The sequence below is a fragment of the Aspergillus homomorphus genome, assembly GCF_003184865.1.
Source record: "Aspergillus homomorphus CBS 101889 unplaced genomic scaffold BO97scaffold_10, whole genome shotgun sequence".
NCBI classification, from domain to species: domain Eukaryota; kingdom Fungi; phylum Ascomycota; class Eurotiomycetes; order Eurotiales; family Aspergillaceae; genus Aspergillus; species Aspergillus homomorphus.
Window position 1 is genome coordinate 319,577 of NW_020291896.1, and position 27,069 is coordinate 346,645.

Here is a 27,069-nt window from a genome sequence, read left to right on the forward strand (position 1 = left end):
GTGTATGTATGTTCTCGTCACGGTTCTGCACGCTTGGACCACAGCTCACTCGACCTGTCATTAGGCTGTCATGGCCGACAGGCGGGATATCAACGACTCAGTAGCCAGCGGGAAATGAGCTCCCGCGAGGTATCTACACCGAGGCTGCTGCTAGCTTCAAGTAAGTACTGTCGGCGGAAAAGGTGTCATGTCCTGGACACTTGTCGCCAAGAGATAACGGCATCTTCGTCCCGCGCTTTGCAAGGAATATTAGTTGGTGCTTCTAGTCACTTGTAAGGTCGCAGTACATGTATACCGCATCAGTAAGAATCTCATGCATGCCGTCATGTCCGGTTCGACTCTTTCTGTACCGGCCGGTATTTCCCTTGTGCTGTTTTTTGAACGAATTTTCTTGGGCGTGACTCCAGTGACTCGGCAGCGAGCTAAGAATTAGCGCCGCATTTATGGTTCAGATGTCTCCACCCCAGAAGCCCAACGGCATCGTCATTTGGCCCCTCCCGAAGAGTTCTGTAGTCTTAGACTATTAGAACCTCTGGGGCTGCGTTTTTGTCACAGGATCCACCAAGGGTGGGCGGAACGATTTTTGGGTCCCGAGAGTGCGCGCCCGTATTACCGTCTTGAGTTATGCATCACATTAGCAGTGAGTGATGGTGATGATGATGATGATGATGATGATGATGATGATGATGTTGATGATGGGCGTTGAGGTTGTATAGGTTGCCCAGCGCCTCGCAATCCCGCCCGGCCCGTAACAAGGGGGGTTTGCCGCGCTCTCAGATATCATTTGGCTAAGATCGAAAAGGGTTCAACGTCATTGCATGATTCAGGACCCTTGAGTGACCACGAGTAATGCCCTCGAGTCTCGATTAAGCTCGAGTCCAGGCGGGGATGCCATCAGTACAGTATGACAAGGAGGCTTTGCTGAGCATATTCGGGCCTCAACTGTGGCTCATGGTAACTCAACGCGGTCTCCCTGAAAGTCGTTTCATTGTGCTCTTACATAGAGGATTGTGATATGGCCCCATTGTCCCGCTTGATGATAACCCGGAAAAGCGCCTTGCCTTGATCCCAACCCCAATTGATTATCGACCCAGGTCGCGAAGTAAACTGCTGCTGCATCGTAGGGCGGCCATCTAGAGTGCTGTGTTGTGTGGTATAGTAACAAATCGAGAGTGATTCATGGGGATAATGTATGTAAATGAATTACCCATCTTTCGCCCAGCGCGTTACCTGGCTAGCTTGTTCTGTTCTAAAGTCTCGACGCTGGGCGGGTGGATTTGTGTGGAGTACGGCAGATACATGAGTACGCACTGCGCGGTTACTCTAAGGCAGGTACCAATGATGTTCTCCTCCCTTTCATTGTCGATTCGCATCCGAAGCCATACCGATAATAATGAATCGGATTGGGCTTCTATCGGACTTTCGACGCAGTGGGCTCTTCTCCACAATTGAAGAGATTTTCTTCATGATCATCTATGAATTTTTCCCCCTTTCCGTCGTTGTGTTGATTTTCATTAGTTCCCGCATGACACCTTGCCCACCAGGTATGGAGCACAGGACAGAACGATCAGAAGGCAGACAGACAACAGACGTGCATGTAGTATGTATGTATGTATGTGCTGTACCCAAGAGAGAGAGGGGGAAAGAGAGAAAACATTCGGGATGATGCAGATAATGAATTAACATCCTATCATATCGATCCATCAAGCAATCCAATCCATCAATCAAGGGCAGGGGGGGGAAGAGGAGAAGAGGGGGCGAGAGAGGGATTCCAATATTACATTGTTACCATGCGACTCCATAACCTACAGCAGCAGCAGCAGCAGCAGCAGCAAGTCCTCGTAGTAGTAGCAGTAGCAGCTATTGTGACTGCCCCAGAGGGAAGAGAAAGTGTGTAACCAACCCGTGACCGAGCAGTTCCCCTGGTTCAGAAACGGGCGGCTTGTTTGTCTCGGCCCTCACAGTCCCTCGCCGACTCTCATCGACCATCGACCATCGACCATCGGACATCGACTCTTTTGGGCTCTTGTTTTCTCTCTCTTCCCCAGTCGGGCTCAAAGCTACTAAACTACTATTTTGCAGCAGCTTCTTTTTCTTTTTGTTCTTCTTTTTCTTCGTCTTCTTCATCTTCTCTTCCTCTCCCCCTTCCTCCTTCCTCCTTCTCCCTCTTCCTCTTTTTCTCCTTCTCTCCTTTCTTTTCGAACTTGCTTCCTCCTCACTACCTACTTTCTCCGGACTGCCTTCCTTTCCCCTCGCTCTCTTCCAGGTTTGCAGTCCTCCTCCTTGAGTCCTTTCTATTCTCTTCTCCTCCTCCTTCTGGGCGATCACGGAGGTTGTTTTCCGCCACTCCATGTGGCGTGGCTCCCCCGGGTCTCACTACCTGAGTTAATTCTACTACTACTACAACGACGTCCAATACTCAATACTTACACTATTTACCTTACTGCCATCATTCCTCATACCTCTGTTGAGTCCTCCGATTTACCCGCTCGTTCTAAATCAATAGTCACATCCCTTTCGCCCCCTCCTCTCTCCACCTCTCTCCCCTCCTCTCCTAATCCCCCCGGTCTCGACGTCGTACCGCTTTACCTGTATCAATCCACCACCTGGGGCATCCTTCGTTAGGTACAGTACATACGCTAGAACGGCCTTGTACTCCCGGCTTGTCCCCATCGCTCTGGATGTCTCGGTTTGCCTCCGTTACCAGTCAACAACCCCCAATCGTGAAATCTCAACTATTTTCTCTCTCTTTCTCTTTTCCTTCTGCAAATCTTCTTCCTCCCTTCTTTCGCCCATCTTAACCAATTTCTCCGTCATCCGGTTATTTTTGGCTCCGACTCTTGCCTAAGCCTCTAGCTTCAGACTTCGCTCCGTGGTCGCGTGTCTAGTTCATTTCGTCATTCCTCATGAGTCCCGTCATCCGCTACAACTTCGCCTCCGACTACTTCAGTGTCCACTTTGACTCGTGAGCGGCACGAAGTTTGAATTGATCAGACGCCATGGCGATATGGCCCTTTGGTCGTAAGAGCAAGCGGCACACGATCCAGCTGGATGCACCTGCAGTGGCCGAGGTTCCGCCGCAGGACCCTCGCCACAGCTGCGATGGCAGCAGGCTAGGCAGCAAACCCTCCCGCAAACACTCGAAACGTCAGAAGAACCGACACATTCCACCTAATGAAGACTGCCCGAGTTCGTTGCACGATGTCGCTTCGACCTTCCAGCCTGGCCAGTATCCCCCGCCTACGTCACACAGTGAGCAACCGGCTTCGATGAGAGGACACAGGCAATTGTCCTCCCGCTTCGGTCAGCAGGCCGATGGCTACACCTCTCACTCCAATGCAAGCCATGATCAGCCTTCGTTGACTCGATCTGGTTCACTATTGAAGACGAGGCGAAGTGCAAGCGGACCAGCAGTTTTGAAGAAGAAATTGAGCAAGCGCAAGGCATACGAGATTGCTAGAGAACAGGAGATAAGACTGATGGCTTCCGCTCCGATCGATATTCCCCGTCGTCCGTCGCCGCTTCCTAGTGAGCACTTATCTATCGAAACACGCAAAGGCCCCAGGGCACCAAGCCGTCGGTCAGACCGCCACATGTCTGATCTTAGTCTGTCCGTTCGTGACTCGACTGAGTCGTCACTATCGGACATCTTCGAGTCTTACACCTTCAAGGTCAACACTTTCGCTGCCTGGACCCCCCGTCCGATTATTCGTTACGTTGAAACTCCGAAGGTTTCCGGCGCGAGAGGTCTAAAGTCGCCCGAGCCAGCCAATAAGAAGGACAAAGGGCCGACATTTGCTGGGTATGATGAAAATGTCCGTTCGAACAAAAAGGTAAATGATCTGGCCGATGCTCTGGACGCGGGTGCTCTACGGGAGTTATTGGAAAGAGACCGTCGGCGCAGGGAGAGGAAGCAGGCTGAAGATCAGGAGAAATTGCAACGCAAGTTGCAACAAGCTGCTGACCAGCAGCAGCACCCGGACAAGGACGCTGCCGACGTCGCCCCTCAAAAGCATGAGGCTGAGCTCGAAGGGACCCCTTCAACCCAGAGAGGTCGGCCTGGTGCTGGCAGCCGGGCTACATCGGATCGTTTCGACCGTGTCCCCAGATCTGACGATGCCAAGACTTTCTTGAGGGGTACTCCCTCAGGGTCATGGCTGCGTGGTGCTTCCAAAGACTCCGAGCGACAAGGTTGCGAAACTCCGGAGAGTGTTCATGTCATTGGTAACATCGATGATGGCTCGATCCGTGGGCGCAGAGTTGTGCCTCGACGTAGTTTTGCTCCATCCGCAGAAATCGGCATGTCCCGCAGCAGTCTTACTCCCTCTCATTCACCGTCGAGGCGTAACGTCTACAGTCCCACGTCTTCGCACCTCTATGGTCTAGGCCGAGAATCGACATCAGATGTTTCAAGGACTATCGATTCCGACCGTCGTCTATCGGACCACAGTAGCGGACGCGTGAACACCTTGACATCGATCTTCCGCCGGGGAAGCTCACGCCTTAAGAGGAGCTACCGTGAACGTTTCCAAGAACGAAGCCCCGAGCCTTCGAATCCGTCGCATGAGTCCTTTTTCAGAGTTCAAACACAATCCTCGTCCGGTCCGGCGCCGTACGTTCCCCCCAAGGCATTCCTTGGCACTGGCACGATCAAGCGCTCCCAATCAAAGTTCACGGAACACTTTGGTGATGAACCTTTATCACCGCCCGACTCACGTCTTCAGTCCCCTGATATACCGGAAGTGGCCGATGAATTCGAAAGAGATGATGGAACGTCTGATGTCAACATGGTTACTCAGTATCCTATCCCAAGCTCTGCTTCAGACGTCCCGGATGCTCGCAATGACCAGCACGATTCGTGGGGAGGCGATAGCTGGGATGAAAATCCAGATAATGTTCCATTATCTCAGTCTCTAGCATCGATCGATTCTGAGGGATCCTGGATGTCAGGGCAGTTTCTTCGCCGCATCTCTCAGAAGAAACCAAGTAACCCTCTTCGAACCAGCCTCAGTTCATCAAGGAACAAACTTGAGGAGGAAGGCCACGAGGGCTCGCTCAAAGGTGATGAAGTGTCGCTCAACGAGCCTCTTGTGAGATTCGGAACTGAGCAGGACGAACCATTGCGAGCTGGACATGGCGCAGGTGCTCAGCGAGACAGTACGATGACTATGGACCATGCACAGGATCCAGCGGAGGAAACCTGGCACGCCCAAGTTGCAAGACGCCCTGTGCTGGTGAATCCGACAGTTCGTCCCAAGTCCAATGAAGGCCTGCTTAAAACCATTCTATCTGCCGAAGAAGAGTTCAGTCCTATTGAGGAACACTCGGCTGAATTTGAGTTTGACACCAACGACGAGTACGATGTCGGACGCGCCTATTGAGCGTTTGATTTGCATTGCCTTTTCAGCGACCTGCTTTCAGCCCAGCCTGATCAATGAGTGTCAGATTTCGACGGCCTTTCACCCCTAAGAGATTTAGACAAGAAAGTACCGAATCTCTTTTCGGTCAGTCTTGCTCTTTCTAATTTCATGTAATAATCCCTTTCCCCTATGCTTACCCTAGTCACTCCTTTGATGTTTTCCTTTGTCGCTCCCTTGACTTCTAATCTGCGATTCCTTGCCCCTTGTTGATGGATTCGTTTCTAGTTCTTATGGCACTTGAAGTAGCCATACTCGTTCCTCTTCCTTCGCCGCCTTCCTCAAGCCAGGTCTTCGTTTTCGACTTGCTGGCAGGTTTTGTTCTTGCATTTGTTGATACCCCACATCAGCGGAAGTTTCGAGGAGTTTGCCACGATCGCCGGTTCAAAGCTACTGTTTCCGGTGTGGATTTACGCTTTCGATAGAAGTGAAGCACTCTCCAAATCTAGTTTAATGCACATATTGGCATATGAGATAGTTCCTCTCTTTGGTCGGTGCCTTGTCACCCCACAATGGTATTTCTTTCGACTTTTATTTACAATGACTATTGTTCAAGTCGGCTTGGCTCCAGGGTGAGCCTTCCCGGGGGCGTCTTATAAATGTAGTCAGTATCATCATTCAGGAGGGTTGTAACTTGGTTACTGGTGCTGAGCAGTGTTTGAGCCGTGATTTGACCATGAGGTAGGTACTTACTGTGTGTACCCACTGTGTATAGTCATACACACCTCGAGGCTCAGGACCAAAGGATCGAGGGATTTGAGGGACAGATAGTTGTTTATCGAGGCGGTGAAGGACGGGGGGGCAGTGTGATGCCTGAGGCATAAACATGGCATCCCATGTCCAGACCGGTCGCTATTCATAAGCGACGGAGCACGTCATCCAAAATGCACTGCTCTTGAAACTGTCTTCCAATCCAACCTGCCTGCCCTTGTGCTTCCCGACCGGCTAACCAGTTCCCTTCAGACACCGACTATAGAACAATTGTTTACCTAGTATAGACTAGCTGCACGATCATGTCTGCTGCCAATCTGACAAATCCATCTACTCTGCTGCGCCTTTCTCGAGGTGTGGGCTCTTGGTAAGCTCTGAACCATCACTCCCATCCTTTCATCATTCCCTTCTCTTCTCTGTCTGCGGCCTTCCTTTTCTTCCACCGCCTCCGAGAGGCTTCGACCCGCGGCGGTGTGATTAGTCAGAGGTCCCCGAGCTGCGGTGTCTGCGTGCAACGTCATTTGCGCCCACCCATAAAAACTGCGGATTGAAGCCCCTCCTTTTCGGCGTCAGCCCCTCCTCTTCATTCCGAGCTAATCTCTTCTCTGTCTTAACCTTTCCTCACTGCAGTTTTAAACCATCCACTCGCCTCTCTTCTTCTCTTCTCTCCTCCGCTAGAACTTCTTCTACTACTCCATCCTCTACTTTCTTGCGTCCCACCTTCGTCCAGCGCTTCCCCGCCGCGAACAACTTGAACCGCCGTTCTTTCTCTCAATCTCCCACCGTCTACTTCAACCCCACATCATCCAACATGTCTGGCCACGGCAACGTTCACACTATCAAGTCGTGAGTTCCCCCCCCACCCCAAATCCACCTTTTCCTTTTTTTCCGGGGGATACTGACACGGCTCGCAATAGTGCTGCTGAGTTCAAGGAGAAGGTCACCGACTCCAAGGACGCCATCGTTCTCGACTGCTTCGCCGAGTGGTGCGGTCCCTGCAAGGCCATCGCCCCCAAGGTCGCTGCCTTCAGCGAGCAATACCCCGAGGCCAAGTTCTACATGATCGACGTCGACGAGCTTGCCGACGTTGCCGCTGAGCTCGGTGTCCGCGCCATGCCCACCTTCATGCTGTTCAAGGACGGCAAGAAGATCAAGGACATCGTCGGTGCCAACCCTCCCGCCCTCGAGGCTGGCATCAAGTCTCTCATCGCATAGATTCGCGATTGCGTGGTGGAGGGATGATGATTTATAATATTGAAATGACAATTCGGTTTTAATCGCTTCCAATATTTTCCTGGCTGTATCTTTGATATCTGTGTGTTTCTGAAGTAGGCTGGCTGTATCTGTCTAGAGATGGGGCAAGATATCTGGTGATTTTGCTCCCTCTGCTTGATGCGGGTGATTCGGGTTGATGTTGTAGTGATAGTAGTTGGGAATAGCATCTCCGAGACTATGTTTGATGTCCGTCTCGCTTTGCCCATAAGCATCCGACTGGTGAAAAGAATAGCTGTGCCAATAAATGCTTCATTACCAAAGCGCATCTAAAAAAGCTAAGAAATATACTCGAAGGGAGAACCTCAACCAATATCACCCTGCAGATGAGAGCATAAAACCTAATCGGGAATAGTGACTCCCCAGGGCTGCAGATGACAATCTTGAACTGCCCGATCTTCTCCACATCCATCTGCATAATGCATTCAGGCGAATCCTCTGGCGTCTGTGTGTCGAGCACTGCTGTCTTCACAGCATTGATGTCAAGTGCATTATCTCTCGCTTGGGAACTCACTATGAGAAAGTCGAAGATGTCATCGTCGGACAAAGTATAATATCAACAAGGTCGGGCCAGGTTTTGACATGTGTGCACTGGCAAATGGCCCACTGGGGTGGACACAAATATGCCACCCTCACGAATATGCTATTTTGGTCGAGTCGCTACGAGATGATGGTTCTTCGGTTGACTTCTCCCATGTTTAGATGATTCTACAGGAGCAAGCTTAGGGCTGCTGGACAAGGCTGCTATCGCGATTTCTTACCTAACCTGACCCTGCACCGAACTCGTCACAGTCTCTGGACTGCTGACAATGCGACATTTGACGGCGGCGAAGTACAAGAGGCCTACTTTGCCCAGCATACAAACATATAATCACAAAAACCCTTCAGAAAGCCGTATACTGGGATAGAGACAGCACCCACCGCAAGCCACTCTATCGACGATGGCAGATTCGAAGTCTGTTGGGAACGGAGCGATCACGATAACCCGCGCAACTGGTCAGTCGCATACAGAAGCTTCATGGTTGGGGCGATGTCGATATCGAGTGCCTGCGTGTAAGTGCTCTTCCCTCTGACTGAATCAAGATATCAACAGTAACTTGAAACATGAAGCCTCGGATTACTGACTTCCTGCAGAATCTCCTATTCCACATCATATACCCCCGGGATCCCAGGAATTAAGAAATCCTTCGGCATCTCGTCGGATACGCTTGTATCGCTTGGATTGACTACCTATATGCTCGGTCTGGCGCTTGAGTGTCTTGTGTTTGCCTCCTTGTCGGAGCTGTATGGTCGTCGGCCGGTGTACTTGGTGACTATCGTCGCCTTCGCCTGCTCGGTGATACCCGTGGCTCTCGCTCGGGATATACAGACCATCCTCGTCGGCAAGGCACTCGGGGGCTTCTTTGGTAGTGCCACTATTGCGGGTGGGCCGGGCACGATTAATGATGTGACCAACAGGAAGTATCGAGCGTTGGCTTTCAGTCTTTATAGTCTCGGGGCGATGAATGGTCCTGTCATTGGTACAGAATGGATCTCTCGGTGCATTGACTGATTTGACATGGCTGATGAAGATGCAGGCCCCATAGTCGGCGGATTCGTCTACCAGCATCTCGGCTGGCGCTGGATCAACTGGATCGTACTCTGCTGGGCAGGTATATCAGCCGTGGTCCTGTTCTTCTCCCGAGAGACATACGAGCCTGCGATCCTGCGAACAAGAACCAGAAAGAGGCGCGAGCGCACTGGGGACTTCCGGTGGTGGTGTCGATACGATAGCACCAAGGTGGGATGGATCTCATGCGAAGCCATCTGGTCCGGCCTGTCGTCATGACCATCTGTGAGCCCATATGGTAAGTACGCCCTGGCCCAGCGCTGCCCAACATCCGCCCTCAAGAGATGCTAACCCTCCATGCTCCTTTTCAACCAGCCTGTTCTGGAACCTCTACGTCGGTGTCGTGTACGCCACGCTATTCCTCTGCTTCGTCGGCTACCCGCTCGCCTTCCGCGATTCTCGCGGCTGGTCCCCAGGCATCGCAGGACTAGGCTACTGCGGCATCGGCGCGGGGGTCATCCTCGCCGTCCTGAGCGACCCGCTCATCATCCGCCGCATGATCACCAGCCACCCGCGCGACCCCTGCACTGGCCAACTCCCGCCCGAGGCCTGTGTCAGCGCCGTCTGCCTCGGAGCCATCCTCAGCCCCATCGGCGAATTCTGGTTCTCCTGGACAACAGCAGCAGCAGCAGGCCAACCACCGAACAGCACGACGACGCACTGGGCCTTTCCGATCCTAGCTGGCGTCCCGTTCGGCATGGGCAACACCCTCATCTTCATCTACTCGGCGCACTACCTGGCAGGGAGCTACCCGATCTACGCTGCTTCGGCGGTCGCAGGCAACGCGATGATGCGGTATAGTTTCGGCGGTGCGCTTCCGCTGGCGGGCCAGCGGCTGTACGATAGCTTGGGGATCGCGTGGACGGGCACGCTGCTGGGGCTGGTGGAGGTGGCGCTGATTCCGATTCCGATCGTTTTCTATCGGTATGGGTGGTGGATTCGACGGCGGAGTGTGAGGTCTAGACGGGTGTCTGTGATTGTTGACTGAGACAAGTGGCTGACGGTATGAAACCACTTGCTGGTCTGACTATGCGTTTAAGCAAGCACTGGACGTCGAGAACTGGGATAGGGATTCTAGAAGGGAGATCTGATCTACCTTGCATGCATGCACGTATGCGTGTTGCATGCAGGATAATCACATAATCCCGCAGTATCACATGGGATTTTCTCTTTGGCAGATGATCAGACTGGGACTCTCATTCAAAGTCGACTAGGCAGGCAAGAGAAATTCCTTAGAACTGCTGACTGTGGTTGTGGACTGAACTTATCCATTCCAGTATTGAGCTCAGCCCTGGCTTTCCAACAAGAGGACGAACTCTATCGAGTCAGCTATTAATTTCCCCTGGGAGATACTCCACGCCTATATTTATCCACTTGGAACAACCAATCCGGCAAGCAAATGCAAGCCCAAGAAATGTCACCCCTGTTACTTAATCTTTCAGCCCCGCCTCCATCCTAGGGAGTGTAGAGACAGAAACAAAGCAGTAGTCTACGACTCGGAAATAAGTACCATCCAGCCACCCTCCTCACCAGCCTACAGAACCACCCCCTTACCCTACTACCTACTAGCAACTCAACGCAACGCAACTCAACCCAACCTAACTCACAAAGAAAAAGATCAGTATCCTCACCAACCAATTCATCCAACCTGAAACACAAAACACAAAACACACTGTCTACCCATGATCCCAGCGTATCAACCTACCTAGATAGTAAGGAATAGATCCCACCGAAGAACATAGGAGCTACAAGCACCGGATATCATCCCCGGCGGTTGCCGAGGTTTCGTTCCCCGGTCGGTTGGCGGCGGGTGCAGCGAGGAGTCCCGAGTCCCGTCTCGTCTCGGGGGGAGGGGAGGGGAGGGGAGGGGGATTGAGCTGGTAGTAGATTATATTGGTATTTTCTGATTTTGATTGCGTTAATTTGGTGTAGATTAATGAATTCAATTTGGGCTGGGGTTGTCTTGGGCGGAAGGGGGTCGGTTAGCTGTCGCATCTTTTTTTTTTCTTCTGTTTATATCGGTGTGGTCTGTTGAGAGTAGGGGGTGGTTTTCGGTCTTGCTTTTGGATTGAGATTGAGTTAGGCTGGTTGCTTGAGATATTGGTGTGGTTAATGTTAGTTGTTATAGTGTAGATGCTAGGGGTATTCCTTCCTCTAATCTGTTTACCGTGTCTATACTCTGGTGCTCGCAGGGATCATACACCCTCGGAGATAACCCGGAATTCTCGGACGAGTGAGTGTACTCCTAATGAAGTGCTTATATTGAAGGTGGAGAACATCGCATTAGCTCTTTCAGCTTTGTTCTACTTGTGGGGAAAGCGACTTCGCTTGTGTGTTTGAATTTCTCTTGACTGAGTGGTGTCCGCTTCAGCTGCGCTGATCAGCATTAATTTGAACAAGCGAGTTGTGCGTTTGGTGGAACGGATATCGAGCGTGATAAGGGCTGATCTGATCTGATCCGCCGAGCGGTGGGTCAGATATTTTGTACTAAGTACGATATCGAGTACTGTACGATTTGCGATGGATTATCGGATGGGGCGGGTGTAGTGTTTGAGGTGTTTTTCCGAAGTCGGGGTCGCGTGCTTGCTTCCGCCTTCAGCCTTCATGGGTTTGTGGTTGGGTTGTGGTGGTTTGTTGGTTTATTGTTCTTTCGGGGGCGCGTTTAATTCTTGGATTTGGGTGCGAGTCGCTAACAGAGCCTGCGAGAAAGCCATGTGGTAGCTATTCAGCGATTAGAGTTGGCTTTCGCTGATCGGCAGGTATCCCGGCGAAATGCTGTCCTGCTCGTGCGATTCGGTTCGTCAAGCTTGAAGGTCTCGATTCTGAGATACTCCTAGCTTGTGTAGTTCGCACTGAATCGGGTTGACAAGCATAATGATATCGCCAGTTGGCTTGATGCTCACATGATCCCTATCCTACGTCGATAGCATCAACCGGTCTAGATCAAGGTCCTGAGTCGTGATACTCCCCGCGTTAAATACCCCTCCATCTCGTGCAGAATTCACTGCCGAACTTCGAATACGGTATCTGCCTGTCTACGAGTCGAAAGCAGCGCTGCAGAACTTTACCGACGAGCATCTCCCCGAGTCGAGGACGAGCTGATTCACACAGAACTCAATCCGTGCTAAGAATTCCGAATCTCGACTAAATCTACGAGATGATGATAACCTTATTCGTGCAGTCTCGACCTAAATAAAGTCTATTGTTCTTCACAACCATAAAACTTCATTATTGAGGCGTCCTCCGCCCCCCTCTTGCCCCAAAGTTCAGATTCACGGTAGGTTTCGTGGCGTCAGTATCTGACCTGACCTCACACGCTAAACCGCTTTCAGATGCCACGAAGCACGATTCTTATCAATCTCCGGCACAACGAGGACAGAGATCTGTCATGGACAGATCACAGATGGCTTAGGATAGATACAGACGGATTGGATTGGGTTGGAAGATTGTCCAACCCACACCACGTTTGCCACATCCATGTTTCCGCCACCGCAGATTTGAGCGTGATCGAGGCTCGGTCACATGGTGATCGTTGCGTTCAGGACCAAGACACTAAGACCCGAGAAAGTTTCGGTTTGTGGAAAGCCTCTAATTATTGAAAGTAGTACCAGCCGTAACCGGAGAAGGCAAGGCAGTTATTGATACTAGGCCCGAAAGTGGTTGAAAACCGACGGAGGAGATCCCGGAGGAGCTGGGAAAGTAGGAATCCCAGATCAAAATGCTGGCAGGGGCGCGCTCATGGAGGTTTGACCTTGGTATAGCCCAGTGTGTCCAGTGTTGTTTCTCCCATCCGGATCTAGAGCCGGGCCAGTGCGTGGCACTAGAATAGAAAACCTTGCTCTACCGCGTGGGTGCCACGGCTCTGGTTGATAAGCTGAACTGGCCTGGCCGGTGGGCAGGTTTTCGTCAACACTCAACAGGCATGTTTCAGACTCGCATCGCTGCCAAACGAGTCAGAACCGTAGGGGAGAGGTGACAGCAAAGCTTGACTCTGTCCATCGCTTATGCTTTCATGCCTCCGCAATACTCGTACTAACTAAGTAATTGGTGACAGCAAGGATGAATCGTCGCATGGCCGGTCATCGCTTAGAACGAGAGCGGTTCGAGTGGACTAGCCAGATCGGGACTAACGCCATCTATCGATCGGAGTCTGTTGCCGCTAAACCGTCTTGGGCCTCGTTCAGCTCGTCAAGTTGTCAACCACCCTTCTTTGCAATCGCTTGCTCCACTGCTCACAATCTCTGCTCGGTGTGTCTCACCGGTGCCAAGCTACCCAGTGCCTGGAGTCCAAGACGCGCATGATCTCCCAGAGAGTGGGTTCGCCTCGGCGTCAGGTCCTCTGGATGTGCGCACTAATCACCCAGGGTCCTGCTGTTGTGCGGCTGTGCCCTTTCTCCCATGTGGTGATTTCCCCGATGTCTTGTCTCGCTTGCCATCATCTTCCCCTTCGATGTAGCCCTATTCCAATCCATTTGGTCGATTTCTCCGGCTGAGATCCTTGGAATGCCTGTTTCTCAGTCTCTTCCTCCGGAGCCTTCACTAGTCTCAGGTGTGGATGACGACTCAAGACACTGATTTAGTGCTGACATCCTTCGGCGCGGGGCCTAAATCCGCTTGAAATTGGCAAGAAACCTGCAAGGGGCTCCCAAATACAAAGAAACAAGATGCTTCCCTTGACTCGCGTCCATATTGCGTCCCTATCTGCCCGCGGCAAGCGGATAAAGTAAGTGTCCCTCGGAGAAGAGCGAAGGCGCAATCTACCACCTAAGCGGCGCAGCCGACCAGAGTTTCTCTAGCCTATATCTCCGAGATTTGACCAGATCATTCATCCTGATACGCCAGCAGCCAAAGCCTGGACCCAGTTCCGCTGATTAACTTTCAGCTGCTGTGGCTGACTGGGTTGAAATCACAGGCCGTGGTTGTTTGACAGGGCTGGATCGTGACTCGCCAACGCCTGTGTCCACTCCATCGTTCCTGATTACAGGATTTCCGGAACCGATTCACTGATGCAATCGGACCCAGTCTTGGCTCTGGAAAACAATCGCGATGGCCTCTAGTCTTTCTCTCCTCCCGTCATTCTTGTGCCTGCTAGACCCGGATGGCCACCAGAAAGCGGGACCTGCTCTCCTACTGCTCCGCATGCGCAAATTTAACGTCCATTATCAGTCCTCGTAGGAGCCTGTAATGTATCCGTGGCTTTCCGCCGTCGCTAATCTATTTTCCACTCGCCGTGTACTCGTTGGGCCTGGCTGAATTTTATTATATTATTTGCCCTTAATTGCAGCATGCTCCGAGATCCTGGTTCCTGGAGGAATTCGGCCAGTCCCGCCGAAGTGAATACGCGGTCCAGATACCACCAGCTCGATCCTTCTGGTATATTATCGGAGATCTCCCTTGTCAGCAGCTGGCATCCCCCCCATATCAGGCTTATTCCTCACTCTTTCTCGCTCCCTGATGCGCCACCCACCTTCCACTCCCTTGTAAGATTATAGGCTCGATGTCCTAGATGCAGTGACCAACAGACAGCCTTCTCTTGTGGTTCTAACCTTGCTCTCGTCAGAGCCTCTCGTTGAGAGAATGTGGCTCGCAGACAGATACAATGGGGAGTCGATCCCTGTCTCATACCTCGGGGGCTATATCTTTCTTTCATATGTCGTGAGCATGATGGGATGTACCACCACCCTGGAGCTGCTACATAGACGGACCTCCAGGGCTGGTTTGTACAACTGGTATGAGAATTTGCTGGCCCCATCTGCGTGTGGATTCAAGTCCCTCTAACCGCCCAAGTAGGTATCTCCTCCTTACCTCCTCAATCGTTATGGGAGGCATTGGCATCTGGTGTATGCACTTTATTGGGAATCGCGCCATCGTTCTCGGAGATGGAAGCAAGCAGATTCAGATCGTTTACAGCATGACTTTCACCGGTGTCTCTTTCGTTCTGCCGGTCGTTGTTCTACTTGTTGCCTTCTATTCGATTGGAGCCAGCGAAGAGACGAGTTTCATTCGCATTACAATGGGTGGTGTACTTGCTGGCGGCGCGGCTTGCGGGATGCACTATATCGGCCAACTTGGCATCAGCAATTACCGATGTTCTTATAAAGTCGCGAATGTCGTGGGGGCCACCATCATCGCTGTTTTCGCGAGCACAACTGCACTGGCGGTGTTCTTCCGGTGGAGAGCGACTTGGACGGACAGCTGGTGGAGGCGAGGCATCTGTGGCTGTTTTCTGGCCTGTGCTGTTTCCGGAATGCACTGGACTGCTGCCGTCGGCACTTCCTACTGGGAACACGATGACAGTATTCGGCACAGCAGCCAGCTTTCCAGAAGCCAAACTGTCATCATCTGCGCTGTTCTAGTAGGTTGACCCCAATCATAGCTGGGGTTAAGATGCTAATGGAACATAGGCATGCGCTGCCTGCGGAATCTTGACTATATGTGCGGTGGCGGCCGGTGGAAGTCGGAGACGGCTGCATACACAAGCTCGGCAGCTGGTGTTGAGCGGCGTCTACTTCGATCAAGAAGGACGCATCATGGTGACGCCCCATGCATTGCTCCCTAGTCGAAAGATCGTCGACCGCTACCTGGGCAAGGTACGTCAGGCTACAACGCTATACTCATAGATGGAGGCTGACTTCTACTCTGCAACCTTTTAGACCTTCAATGATGACGATCTGACCCGATCTCATTCGGCTTTCCTCTGGGCCTTCCGAGCCAGCAGAAACTGGAATATCGTCAAGGATGTCGTGCCTTTCATGAGAGTTCGACTGGAGTCGGACGATTACTTCGCCAAGGGAGATGGGCTGGACGAGGAGAACGAGCTCCAGACCGACTTCGACGAGCTTTTCAAACGCCACTTCTGCGTGGCCGCTCAGGACCTTGCCGACGAATTGCGACAGCCGTTACCGAACCTTGGCATGTTGTACGACGACGTTCTGACCACAAGTGCCCCGGCCTCATGCTTTGGTAGGGCAATGGGATACGCTAGACTTGGTGGAAGCAGAGGTCAGATGATGTTTACTGTTCGCCACTTGAACAAACAAGAAGCGAGCCGCATGGCCGCTGCCGGATACCGATTCACCACGATCGAGAACGTTACATCCGCCCTGTCCAGCCGCATGCACATACCCGCACCGACCCTGGGCGTTCATCTCCGAGACATGCGCGACTACGCTACCTCCGGCCACAGTTACCTGCCCGGCGTTCACTTGGTCTCTTTCGTCATGCGGCCAACTATCTACGACCACTTCGAGGTGCTCACAGCCAAGGGAACCGGCAACCCCTTACCGTCGGCGACTCTACCCATCAAGCGGCTTCAGTTCCAGCATCTAGACTTGCTATCACACATGGAGGGATGGACCATATCGACCTGCATGACCTGGCTTAGATCGGAGGCGGCCCAAGCCAATGAGGATGCGGATGAGTTCCGAGAACAGTTGATCCATGCAATGGCCACCCTCGCCGCCACGCTCCCTCCTGATATCAACCAGGTAGCCCGTTTCTCCGCTCGACCGCTCATCGCTCCCTGTCGCACGCCGAATACCATGGAGACCTCAAGCTGCACCCTCTTGTCCTTCTGCGTGGTGGGCAACCTGGACACGCGAGTCTCGAACCCGAACTACACCTTTGCGCCGCTGCGTCTCTTCCGGGTCCAGCAGCAACTGAACGAGGCCCCCGATGGAGGAGAGGGCTTCGCAAAGGAGCTCGGCAAAGAGCTGTACTACTCCGACACACGCACCAGCTCGGCCACCGACTCCGAGCTCGCTCCCTCCGTCAAATCCGTTTTCAAATTCTGGCCGCGCAAGCAGGCCATCACCGTGGTGCAGGAGCGGTCGCCGGATAGCTGGACGGACGTCTCCCCGCTGGGCGATATCATGGTTCGAAAGGAGGTCAAGGTTGATGTGGCAAAGCTGTCGGAGCAGATGCTCAATTCGCCCAGACACGCTTCTCGCACCACTGTCGTCGCCGGCGACATGGCCTACAGCACCTACGTGGACGACCTGTACAACCTCTGCTACTCCTCGGGTATCCGCTTGCGACCGGACACTGATCTCCACCCAGTCGCGATGACGGGTTGAGGTACATTTGAGTATCGATGGATGAACACCTCATACTCGAACCAATCAGTCAGAAGACACGAACTGACAACCACAACCACAACCTGATCCGTTGATGCCTGCAGGGCAACCACGACCAGCCCGCCTTGAGCAGTACTGCACAAAGCTCGCAGAAAGTCAAGCTGCTCCCGAACATTACAGCGTTCCTACCGATGCAATCAAAATCCCAATCGTCAACAACAAAACAGCTTGCTGACATCGGCCCTTGCCATTTCTCACATGAGATGACGTCCCGGGGGAGAATCCCCGGACCCCCCTTTCCTTTCAGCTTCCCAGCATACGACACCATCGACACAACATGATGGAGTCTCCATCCAACTCAACCTTACATTCTCACTCCTTCGCCTCGCGAACCGTTCCTGACTTCAACCACTCACTTTGAAGCCGCGATTAGCTCGAGCGAACCAGAGAGGTCTCGGGCACTATACATCCACGATAGAGATTAATCCAAACAATACTATTCATTAAACCCGCTAGAATAATCAATCGAGCAATCAATCAATCAATCAATCAATCAATCCACACTATCAAGCAAGTAATCCACACTTAGGTATGAAAGAAATAAACACTACCAAATAAGTAATCCACACACCAAGCACGTGGAACCTATTTCCAATCGAAGTATGCTACTCAACGAACCATAAACACAGCCTAACACCTAAACAAACTCCACTCATCCATACACAAGAACCACAGCCTCCCACCAAGCCCGTGCATACCTTCAAGTCCCATAGCTCAACTTGGACTCTTGCACTCCATGCGAATACCACTGCAGTTGGTAGGAATTGTAGCTAGCAGGGTAACAAGTAAGTAGAGTTGAGTTGAGTTGAGTTTGAGCTTGGATTAGTAAAGGCTGATGCTGCTCTAGACAGCCAGCTTGTTGGTCTATGCTTAGATAGTACGGAATCGAGGGAGGATGGGAACATTACACTTTTATTGGGTGTCATGGGTAAATAACCGGGGAGGTAACAGGGTGCACGCATCTTGTGTTCTGGTTTTAAGTACGTACCCGAAGGGGAAAGGGCCGGGGGGGCCTATGTCTTCTTCTTCTGGTTTTACTGTCTCCCTACAGACAGGTTCCAAGTCAAGCTAGTTTTGAAATTATTGGTTCAATGCAGAGCATCGGCTCGTTTTGATTCTTGAAACGAAGGAAATATGCAAGATTCATCCATCCTATGGTGATGGGGATATCATGAAGGAAATGCCCGTCCAGTGGAGTGCAAACGCCTGATGATGATGAAAAGTTATGTTCAGTTCGGGTAACTGCGGAACCGATACAGAAGCCCCCGGAAACAAAGATGTATCGCGTCGTGGTGGTAGTGGTATCATAAATGGTTTGGGGAAGGCAAATTCCTCCCAAAGATCTTGTCTGATATGAGAAAGAAGTTGAAATGGTGTGAATCGTGAGCAAGGTCTAGTTCGCTGGAAGCATGCATGCATGTAGCAAGTATATGCAGGAGGGTATGAAGAAAGAAAGAAAGAAAGAAAGGTAAAGTAAAGTAAAGTGAAGCAAGCGGGCTAAACGCTCTAATGGAAGAAAGCTCGGGAGAAAAGAAACACCCAACGCGCTTGTTAATGCAATAGCCAGAAAATGTTGCCATGTATCGAAGAAATAGATGGTGGTCGTTAGCGTCGTATGCGTGAGTGGGGGGGTGACACTCTGCTGTTTTAGATGAGGTTCGGAGAGTGTGATCTGAGATGCGTGGTATGAATGAATCAACCCGTCCTGGGGGTGTTGCGGCTTTTTGACAGACGCTTGCTCCGTCGCGGCGGCGGTGCCTTTGGCTCTTCACTGGACTCAGTCTGCTGCCGACTGGCGGTTTCGGTTGAAGGTGGAGGTGCCGCCGCTTTGAACTTGATCTTGAGCTTTGGGTCCTTTTTCGACTGATCGGTGCTGTCGGTAGCAGAACCCAGAGAACTTGTTTCAGTTTGCCCGGCGGTCGAGTGACCTGTGGGCTGCTTTTTGGGGACCACCGTGTCAGGACTGACCCGCAGTCGCAAAGAGACAAGATCGTTCTGATCGTCTCGAAATGCGATTCCAACGGTCACGTCGGGAAGGATCCGTCGTTTAGTCTCCCGGGCCCGTGTGCGCCGCACAGCCGGCCGGGGGTTCTCATCAGCTTCACTTTCATCCGCAGATCGTTTGCTGCCCGTACTGAACGGAGACGAAGACCGCGAGGAGGGCTGGAGATGCGACTTCATGATAGCCTTAGAGGTAGGCGCATCTGCTGCGCTATGGTTCGCGTCTTCGCCAATCAGATTAATGAACGCCCGGTCGATGTTACCCCGGCACTGTTGCAGCATGCCCACAATGGTTTCCCGGTCGTATTTACCTCCGAGACCCTCCTGAATGGCCGAGATCTTCCACGGGGTCGCCACGTCCACGACGGTAGAGGAAGCTTCCTGCTGACGCGCCTTGTCGACGGGAGATATAGAAGGTGGCCCTGTATGCGGCCCACTAGTATGTCGAACAGACGAGTAATGATGGAAGTCCTACGCCGGGGGGTTAGGTCTTTGACTACGACATAGCATTGGTGATTTACTTACGTGAAATGCGATATGCACTTTCTCTCTTGCCTCGTCGGCGGGGGCGTGGACGTCACGGAAATTTTGAATTCCATACATCGTGTAGACGTTCACGTCCCGCTTGAAAGATTGACAGAAGGCCTGAATCTCTTCTGCGCCGCCCCAGACGCCTCGCTTCCTCGATTCGGCGACCTTGGTGTCAAAGCTACGCTCCTTGTCCTGGGCCGAGGGAGGCGCAGGACTGGCGGATGAAGAAGAGTAATACGATTGCCTGGCTGCCCTGGCTGCTGCGCGGCGAGGCGCCCTGCGTTCTCCACCGGCGGCAGCTATGAAGCTCATGAAGTAGTCCTTATTGGCTAAGATGTGATCGGCAAGTCGTACCCGGATCTGATCGGCGTGGGCAAAGTCACCGTACATCTGGTCGGAGAGGGCATAGTACAGACAATTGCCTACGTACAACGGTTAGAAAGCAAGGTACAGCAGATTCACAGCGCCAAGATTCAAGCTAGTAGCGCAATGGCGGGTGAGGAGGAGCAACGTACCGTCGCCCTCGGTAGGAAGAGCATACAGCCCTAGCTCATTGAGACAGGGAATCTCGAGGCATTCGGCCTCGGCAGTCTTGATGCGCGTACTTCGGGAAGATTTGGAGGTTTTTGATTGTGGGAGGGGTTGAGTGTTCACAAGCTCATCGGCGGGCGAACTGGAGTAATGCTGACGGGGAGCCGCGATTATAGGCACAATTCTGCCACCGTTCGGAACGTCCGCCATAGTTAGTGGTTATAGTGTCTGCTCGACGAGACGCACTCATTTGCGGAACAAAGAGTTGTAGAAAGCTTTCGTCGAGCAGAAGAAAGAGAGGAGAGGAAGAATAAAGAAAAGAAAGAGAAAAAGAACAATAGTAAAAGTGGATAAAATGGGGAGAAGGGGGGGGAAGAGGGGGGGGAATGGAAAGAAGAAAGTGGTTTATTCTGGCAGGTGAATGGGTGGTGTTAAGGTAGTAGTAGTAAGAGTAAGTAAGTAAATGGGAAGGAAGAAAAGGCGGGCGGAAGGAAAAGCAACACACGATCTACACGCGAGACTTTTCTTTTCAAGACAGGCGAACTGCAGTCTTACTGACTCCGTACGGAGTCTTACAGCCACGCTTTGAACTTTTTTTTTTTCCTGCTTCTTGTCCGAAAACAGGGGCGGTGAGGTAATACTGAGCTGATGATTGGGTCATAGACGAGGGCGGTGATGGTTGATGACGAAAGAAATGGACTCGAGGAAGCCATCGAGTACTTCAGTACATTCTACTACCTCAAATTGATTCACTCAATTAGAGCCATTGTTCGATAGAGATTGCCATTGTCAATTCGCCAAGGCCACTTTATTTACTTCAATGTCTGCTCAGGAGCCTGACTTGACAGGTGCAGACCCTATTGTATCGGGGTTTGCAGATCGGTATTGTATCCTTGGTCATCCCCACAACCCTTCGAGTCCATCAATGAGGACGCGTTCCTGACTGTATGTAACTTACCACTTTCATCCATGGATTCGCGCCTCATCCTCAACCAGATCCCACAATCCACAATCGATGATACTTAGTACAAGTACTAAGTAGATTGTACTGCACTGGACGGAGGGGAAAGGATGAAGAGAACAAGCACCCAAGCACACACCGCCCTGTCGGAATACAACGGTTGGACTGCGATTCTCCCCAACCCGAATCCACTATTAGATTCCTCTGCGTTGTTTGTGCATGAAGTGACCTGTCGGCCGGTCGATTGGCAATGATGCGGATGTAGCAAGGCTGCAGAACACGGGCATAACTGCATAACATGGATGTGAGCTGTCAGCGAGTCACTTGCCAGGCATACTCGGTACGCTGGCTGCGAGACGCGCTGCTTTGTCGCTGTGATTGACCTCATTCACTGCGCCCTGACAAGAACGCGCTTATGGCCAATGGTAATGCGGCCAATTGATTTAGTGGAGCCCGGAGACTGGACTATGGACCCTGTGCTTGATTATGTCCCGTCAACGCGACTGGCATGTCATCTGTCAATTGATGTCAGAAGAATGTGACTTCGAATCTGCTGAATCGCTGTCATTGAAAGTTATCCATTGACAATGTAGATAGTCCCAAAGACCACTGCAGGAAGGTTCTACTAACCGCACCTGTGGCCGGGGTGGGAAGACATCCTCCTGCCTGGGTGCCTGAGGACGGTTTCTCCATTCCGGCTTGGCGAGAGACCCCGAGCCCCGAGCGGGGATCTCTTATCATCCCGCATGGCTTCCATCGCGATAAGCTGTAGTTACTGTACTGGGCACGGTCACCATTCGCTGCTTGCTTGACTCACGGCGTGTATCTGTCTATCCATCTTCCACTTCCGGACATCCACCTCTTCTTCGGGGCATTTGATATTTTACAGCATTCATAGAATCGTCCCTGGAAAGCAACAGCATCAATGGCGATAAATAACATTGTGGTTCTGGGGTATGTCTGACCCCGCTCATGCTGTCCTGTCTCGAGTATTCATACTAATCCCTGGTCTCAGAGCCGGCGTGTCTGGTCTTACCACTGCATATCTCCTCTCGAAGGACCCTTCGAATAGCATCACCGTTCTCGCTAAGCATATGCCTGGCGACTATGACATCGAATATGCCTCTCCATGGGCTGGAGCCAACTATCTCCCGTACGTCCCCTAGAAGTAGAAGCCGCCTGGCCTGGCTTGAGACTGATCTGTCTGCGTATCCAAGGGTGGGAAAGCGCGGCAGCGACCATGAAAAGTGGGAACGCAACACCTGGCCAGCATTGAAAGACCTTACCGAGAAACATCCAGAAGCAGGCATTCACTTCCAAGGTATGAATGACCCCGACCACATTGCCGATAGCCACTGACTCTATGCGCATCAAGAAACAATCGTCTACAACCGGGCCAAAGACCAAGGATCCGCAACCGGAGAATGGTTCTCTGAATTGGTGCAAAGGAACCCCTGGTATAAAGATGTTGTACCGGACGTGCGTGAACCCAGCGCTTATCCTCTACCATAAACGACTATCATTCAAGTCCAGTCTAACACAACCACCAGTTCCAAGACATCCCAGCAAGCCAACTAGCCGAAGGCATCGACAATGCCTCGAAGTTCACCTCCGTCTGCATCAACACAGCGATCTACCTCCCGTGGCTGGTCGGCCAATGCCGGCGCAACGGCGTGACCTTCCGCCGCGCGGTCCTCAAGCACATCGCCGACGCCGCCACAGCCACGGCCAACGGCCAAACCGCGGACGTGGTAGTCAACTGCACAGGCCTGGCCTCCCGAACCCTAGGCGGCGTGCGAGACGCCAAGCTCTACCCGGCGCGGGGACAGATCGTGGTTGTGCGCAACGACCCAGGCAAGATGGTCTCGATCTCAGGCAGCGACGACGGCGACGACGAGGTTGTCTACGTGATGACGCGCGCCGCCGGCGGCGGCACCATCCTCGGCGGCACCTACCAGAAGCACCAGTGGGATCCGCTACCTGATCCCAACCTCGCAGTGCGCATCATGAAGCGCGCGGTCGTGCTCTGCCCGGAGCTGGTGTCCGAGGGCCAGGGGGTTGAGGGGTTGGATGTGATCCGCCATGGCGTGGGCTTGCGGCCCCTCCGTGAGGGCGGCCCGCGCGTCGAGGCGGATCACGTCGAGAGCCTCGCCGTCGTGCATAATTACGGCCATGGCGGCTTCGGGTACCAGGCTTCATTTGGGTGCGCGGATGATGCGGTCAGGCTGGTTTATGGGGTTTTGGAGCGGAAGGGTCGCGCGAAGCTTTGAACTGGTTTCGGGTTGGGGTTGAGCTGTGTAAACGCAGTTTACCCTGCCTGGGATATCCAGCATCAGCATGACCTTCGGACATATCGTATATAGAATTCCTCCAGCTTGACTCAACGGCCAATATTAAGGTAATGATGCCAAGCTCAGAAAAGAGTCCGACAGCCATTGGATGACAGGTGGGGAGAGTGGTGTTCTTGATTCATGATGACGACATAACAGTTCCGCGGAGGACTTATACTTCATACTACCCCAGATTTCGCGAGACCACCCCTCGAAACCCATCATATCTATACAAGATCACATCCATCACTTTTCATACAATCACACTGCCTACCGCGTTCTAAGACAACCTACGCACTCACATTCCCTACCCAAGCTACCCTCCACCCTCACATCCCCTACTAAGACAGTCTCCACGCACACCCTTTACTAAGACGAGCGAAACAACTCCCAAACAACCTCCTACCCACCCACCCGCTCTCAGACAGAATGAAGTACAAGTCCCCGCAGGTAGAAGACTACTCCGAAACAGACGGTACGCCGATCCCCCGGAAGCGCAAACCCGATCAGCGAGATCTACGGGCCGAGTCGACGGGCGAGGCTAGCGCCGGCGCCGGGGGTGAACAACCTCCTAGTAAAGTGGCGAGGAAGGGCGCTGCTGCTGATGATTTCGAGGAACAGGAGGAGGTGATTGAGGAGGATGATGGGTATGATGGGCAGATTGAGAGTGCCGATGATGAGGAGGTGCAGGAGCTGGAAGGTGCAGATGAGGATGAGGATGTAGAGCAAGAGGAGGATGAGGACGAGGACGAGGATGAGTATGGGGAGGATGAGCTGGATGAAGAAGGGCCCGACGAGCTGAAACAGCCATCCGGAGATGAAACCACGATAAGCAAACCGAAACTGCACAAAGCCGTGCAGGACTTCGGGCGTCCGCCGCTCTACGGGACAGCGCTTGCGGAAGGAACACTGGAAGGCTCGCCCGAGACACTGCTCGCGATGGTCATCGATGCGATGCTGAAGTCGCGGCCCATCTCGCATGACCTGTCGCAGCGCGCGGTCAATCACCTTATTGAGATTGGGTTTCACGATATCCGGAAGCTGAGTAAGAGTAGCTGGGAGGAGAAGGCGATGGCTCTCAAGGATGGGGGTTACAATCGCTACCGGGAGCAAGGGGCGACGAATCTGGGGGAGATGGTCGATTTGGTCAGCGAGAAGTATGGTATGTTTTGCCCGATTGGTTGACTTTCTGCTATGTCCTCTCACTAAGTGATGACCAGAGGGAGATCTCAACAATCTATTGAAGAAAGCGAACAACGACCGCAACAAGACCAGACAGCTGATCAAGGAGATCAAGGGGCTCGGGGATCTGGGAGCGGATCTCTTCCTCAACAATGTCCAGAGCGTCTGGCCTTCGATGGCCCCGTTCATCGACGGGCGCAGTCTGGAGACGGCTGACAAGGTCGGACTGGGCACGGACTTGGATGCGATCTATGCTGAGCTGGGACGCGACTCTATGACCATGAGCCGCCTGGCCAATGGTCTCTCCGCTGTAAGGCTGGAAAAGAGACAGGGTGATCTCATGGCGTCGTGAACGTCTACCTCCATCTAGTGGATGGGGAGTAGCGTGCGACACGCTATGGCCGTTATGCCAGTATCCAAGGGTCTAGTTTATCATGTATCACAGATCCTGCAACTGTCGGGTTGTACAGCGAACGGAGAGGTGTTATCAGATATGGAGTTCATGCCATCATCTCACAAAGCGGATACTTGGCGACCTAGCGTGAGGTATGACGTCGACGGCTGTAGCAGCACCCAAATCCCAGTATAGCGAGACTCTTAGGCATTCAGCGACGATGTACGTATGCAAGTAAAGATTCAATGTGTCACGCATGCTGTTCGTCTCAATAGGGAGCTTCAATTTGAGCTGTACTCCGTACTCCGTAGGAATTCATGATTGGCGATTGAACATGGACCGTAATCTCAAGCATGGGTGCGATCCCCATCCGGCGATTGCTGAGTCATTCGCAGGCAGAGGTCTTGGCAGACCCGCAGCTTGCGACAGCGCGACAACTCGAGAGCTTAAGCCTCACTCACCTTCTCCCTGATCTTCCTTCCGCACTCTCCCTTTCATTTGCGCACTGCTACTTGCTCAGCACGTCTAGCTGCCAAGGTGAGCCCCTGTAGCTCTGATGAGTGCAGTCAAGAATTGGTCTTACTAACGCGACTATCTATCGTCTAGCTACTCAGGTATGGCCGATAGGCGACAGTCGTCTCCGCCGGTGCCCGGTTTCCTTCACCGTGGGATCCCAACTTACGTGATTGCTTCATAGACGAATCTCCCCTCATCTCATTTTCCTCCGCCACGCTTATCACTAGCACGAACTTTTCTCAACTGCCGAGTGTATACACAGCTCTATCGGCCCAATCGCGACAATGGATCTCTCTAACATCTTGTACGTTGGACGATACCGATCCACCGATTCACCACCATTGCAAGCACAATCTCTAACCAGATACCCACTCTCAGCCGGATTGTCAACCTCGTTGTTGGCGTGCTCATGGTCCTGGGCGGTATCTCCCAGTTCTTCCCTATGTCCATGAGCTCCATCATTGTTGGCATCTACGTGATCATCTTCGGTCTCAGTAAGTTCTCGCCAACACCACCTTAGCCTGCTCACTGCGAAATACTGACACAACACAGTCGTTGGTGGATTGGAATTCCTGCCCAACATCCCCGACTACGTGTACCGCTATGCTTCCTTCCTCTTCTCCTTCCTCGGACGGGGTGCTTGTAAGTTGCGTGGCGCCAGAAGTTGGGCGATACTGTTCTGACCATGACCAGTCTACATCTTCGTCGGATCGATCCTGTTGCACGATGGCGCCCTGCGGATCATCGCGGGCTCCGTCGTCGGTTTCATCGGCCTGGGCTACATTGCCCTGGAGTTCATCCCCTCCATCGAGCCTCCGTCCAACATGCGCGAGACCGACCAGGGCTGGGGCGCCGAGCAGGTCTAGACGCCGTATTGCGTGCACGTGCGCGCTCCAGGACAGTAGGGCCATCTGATGTTGTCCGTGATTGTCGTTCGACAAAGGTGGTTAGCTAATCTTCAGTCGGTCTTCACGAGCGGGCAAAGCGTCAGGTGGCTCCATCCTAGACTGCATGGAGTGTGGACGTCAAGACCGGTGGTAAACTGATAAATTTCTCTCTCTTATGCGACGCTTGATGATCGGACGAGTTGCGATGAAATGAATATGGGTATGCGAATTGATTGCGTAAAAGGGTCGGGGGGTGTGAAACGAGGCTCAGTGAGTGCAAACGGAGTGCTTCAATCCGCCGCACAAAGCGCACTGCGTCATGGATCTTTTAGATATATGGTATTTCCTTCCGGTCCCGAGTGGTGTCGGACATGTGTGTGTGCATGTATGTATGTGTGTACTGTACCTGGGATATCTCTTTTAGGTTTGGGCCCCCAGTGATTTATACCACCAGCATGGAAAGGCTCTATTCTTTGGTTTCTGTCATGCCTCTTATTACGCTTTACTAGCTCTTGTATTATACAGTAAGGAAATACATGAAAAGTCATCATCAGTTGATGAATTCTTGGTCGAGGCCTGAGCGCGCGCCGCG

At 52.5% G+C, this 27,069-nt stretch overlaps 7 protein-coding genes across 7 annotated transcripts; 6 read left to right on the forward strand and 1 right to left on the reverse strand.

Annotated features, from left to right (window-relative positions):
• Nucleotides 1-2,675: 2,675 nt before the first annotated feature.
• On the forward strand, nt 2,676-5,505 carry BO97DRAFT_18045 (uncharacterized protein). The gene has a single exon (XM_025690384.1). The coding sequence runs from the start codon at nt 3,000-3,002 to the stop codon at nt 5,379-5,381; it is 2,382 nt and encodes a 793-aa protein (XP_025553205.1). The 5' UTR covers nt 2,676-2,999; the 3' UTR covers nt 5,382-5,505.
• Nucleotides 5,506-6,939: 1,434 nt separating this feature from the next.
• On the forward strand, nt 6,940-7,343 carry BO97DRAFT_422966 (thioredoxin family protein; the record flags this gene model as incomplete). Its single annotated transcript, XM_025696841.1, has 2 exons — nt 6,940-6,974; nt 7,046-7,343. The coding sequence occupies 2 exons, from the start codon at nt 6,940-6,942 to the stop codon at nt 7,341-7,343; spliced, it is 333 nt and encodes a 110-aa protein (XP_025553206.1).
• An 866-nt stretch (nt 7,344-8,209) lies between these two features.
• Nucleotides 8,210-10,732, forward strand: BO97DRAFT_469336 (MFS transporter; the record flags this gene model as incomplete). The annotated part of the gene is made up of 6 exons (XM_025699826.1): nt 8,210-8,232; nt 8,349-8,453; nt 8,535-8,920; nt 8,972-9,209; nt 9,325-9,978; nt 10,579-10,732. The coding sequence occupies 6 exons, from the start codon at nt 8,210-8,212 to the stop codon at nt 10,730-10,732; spliced, it is 1,560 nt and encodes a 519-aa protein (XP_025553207.1).
• A 3,854-nt stretch (nt 10,733-14,586) lies between these two features.
• Nucleotides 14,587-17,084, forward strand: BO97DRAFT_341238 (MHYT domain signaling protein; the record flags this gene model as incomplete). The annotated part of the gene is made up of 4 exons (XM_025691630.1): nt 14,587-14,738; nt 14,800-15,364; nt 15,414-15,599; nt 15,663-17,084. The coding sequence occupies 4 exons, from the start codon at nt 14,587-14,589 to the stop codon at nt 17,082-17,084; spliced, it is 2,325 nt and encodes a 774-aa protein (XP_025553208.1).
• Nucleotides 17,085-18,839: 1,755 nt separating this feature from the next.
• BO97DRAFT_341186 (OTU domain-containing protein) lies at nt 18,840-20,417 on the reverse strand (the record flags this gene model as incomplete). The annotated part of the gene is made up of 3 exons (XM_025691629.1): nt 18,840-19,616; nt 19,671-20,098; nt 20,192-20,417. 3 exons carry the CDS (start codon nt 20,415-20,417, stop codon nt 18,840-18,842), a joined length of 1,431 nt encoding a protein of 476 aa, XP_025553209.1.
• Nucleotides 20,418-21,961: 1,544 nt separating this feature from the next.
• BO97DRAFT_469339 (FAD-dependent oxidoreductase) lies at nt 21,962-23,438 on the forward strand (the record flags this gene model as incomplete). Its single annotated transcript, XM_025699827.1, has 5 exons — nt 21,962-22,122; nt 22,184-22,321; nt 22,386-22,489; nt 22,544-22,647; nt 22,719-23,438. Exons 1-5 carry the CDS (start codon nt 22,094-22,096, stop codon nt 23,436-23,438), a joined length of 1,095 nt encoding a protein of 364 aa, XP_025553210.1. The 5' UTR covers nt 21,962-22,093.
• A 999-nt stretch (nt 23,439-24,437) lies between these two features.
• On the forward strand, nt 24,438-26,456 carry BO97DRAFT_433184 (TVP15 family protein; the record flags this gene model as incomplete). The annotated part of the gene is made up of 5 exons (XM_025697584.1): nt 24,438-24,660; nt 24,719-24,990; nt 25,955-26,084; nt 26,143-26,232; nt 26,284-26,456. 5 exons carry the CDS (start codon nt 24,438-24,440, stop codon nt 26,454-26,456), a joined length of 888 nt encoding a protein of 295 aa, XP_025553211.1.
• Nucleotides 26,457-27,069: the final 613 nt, after the last annotated feature.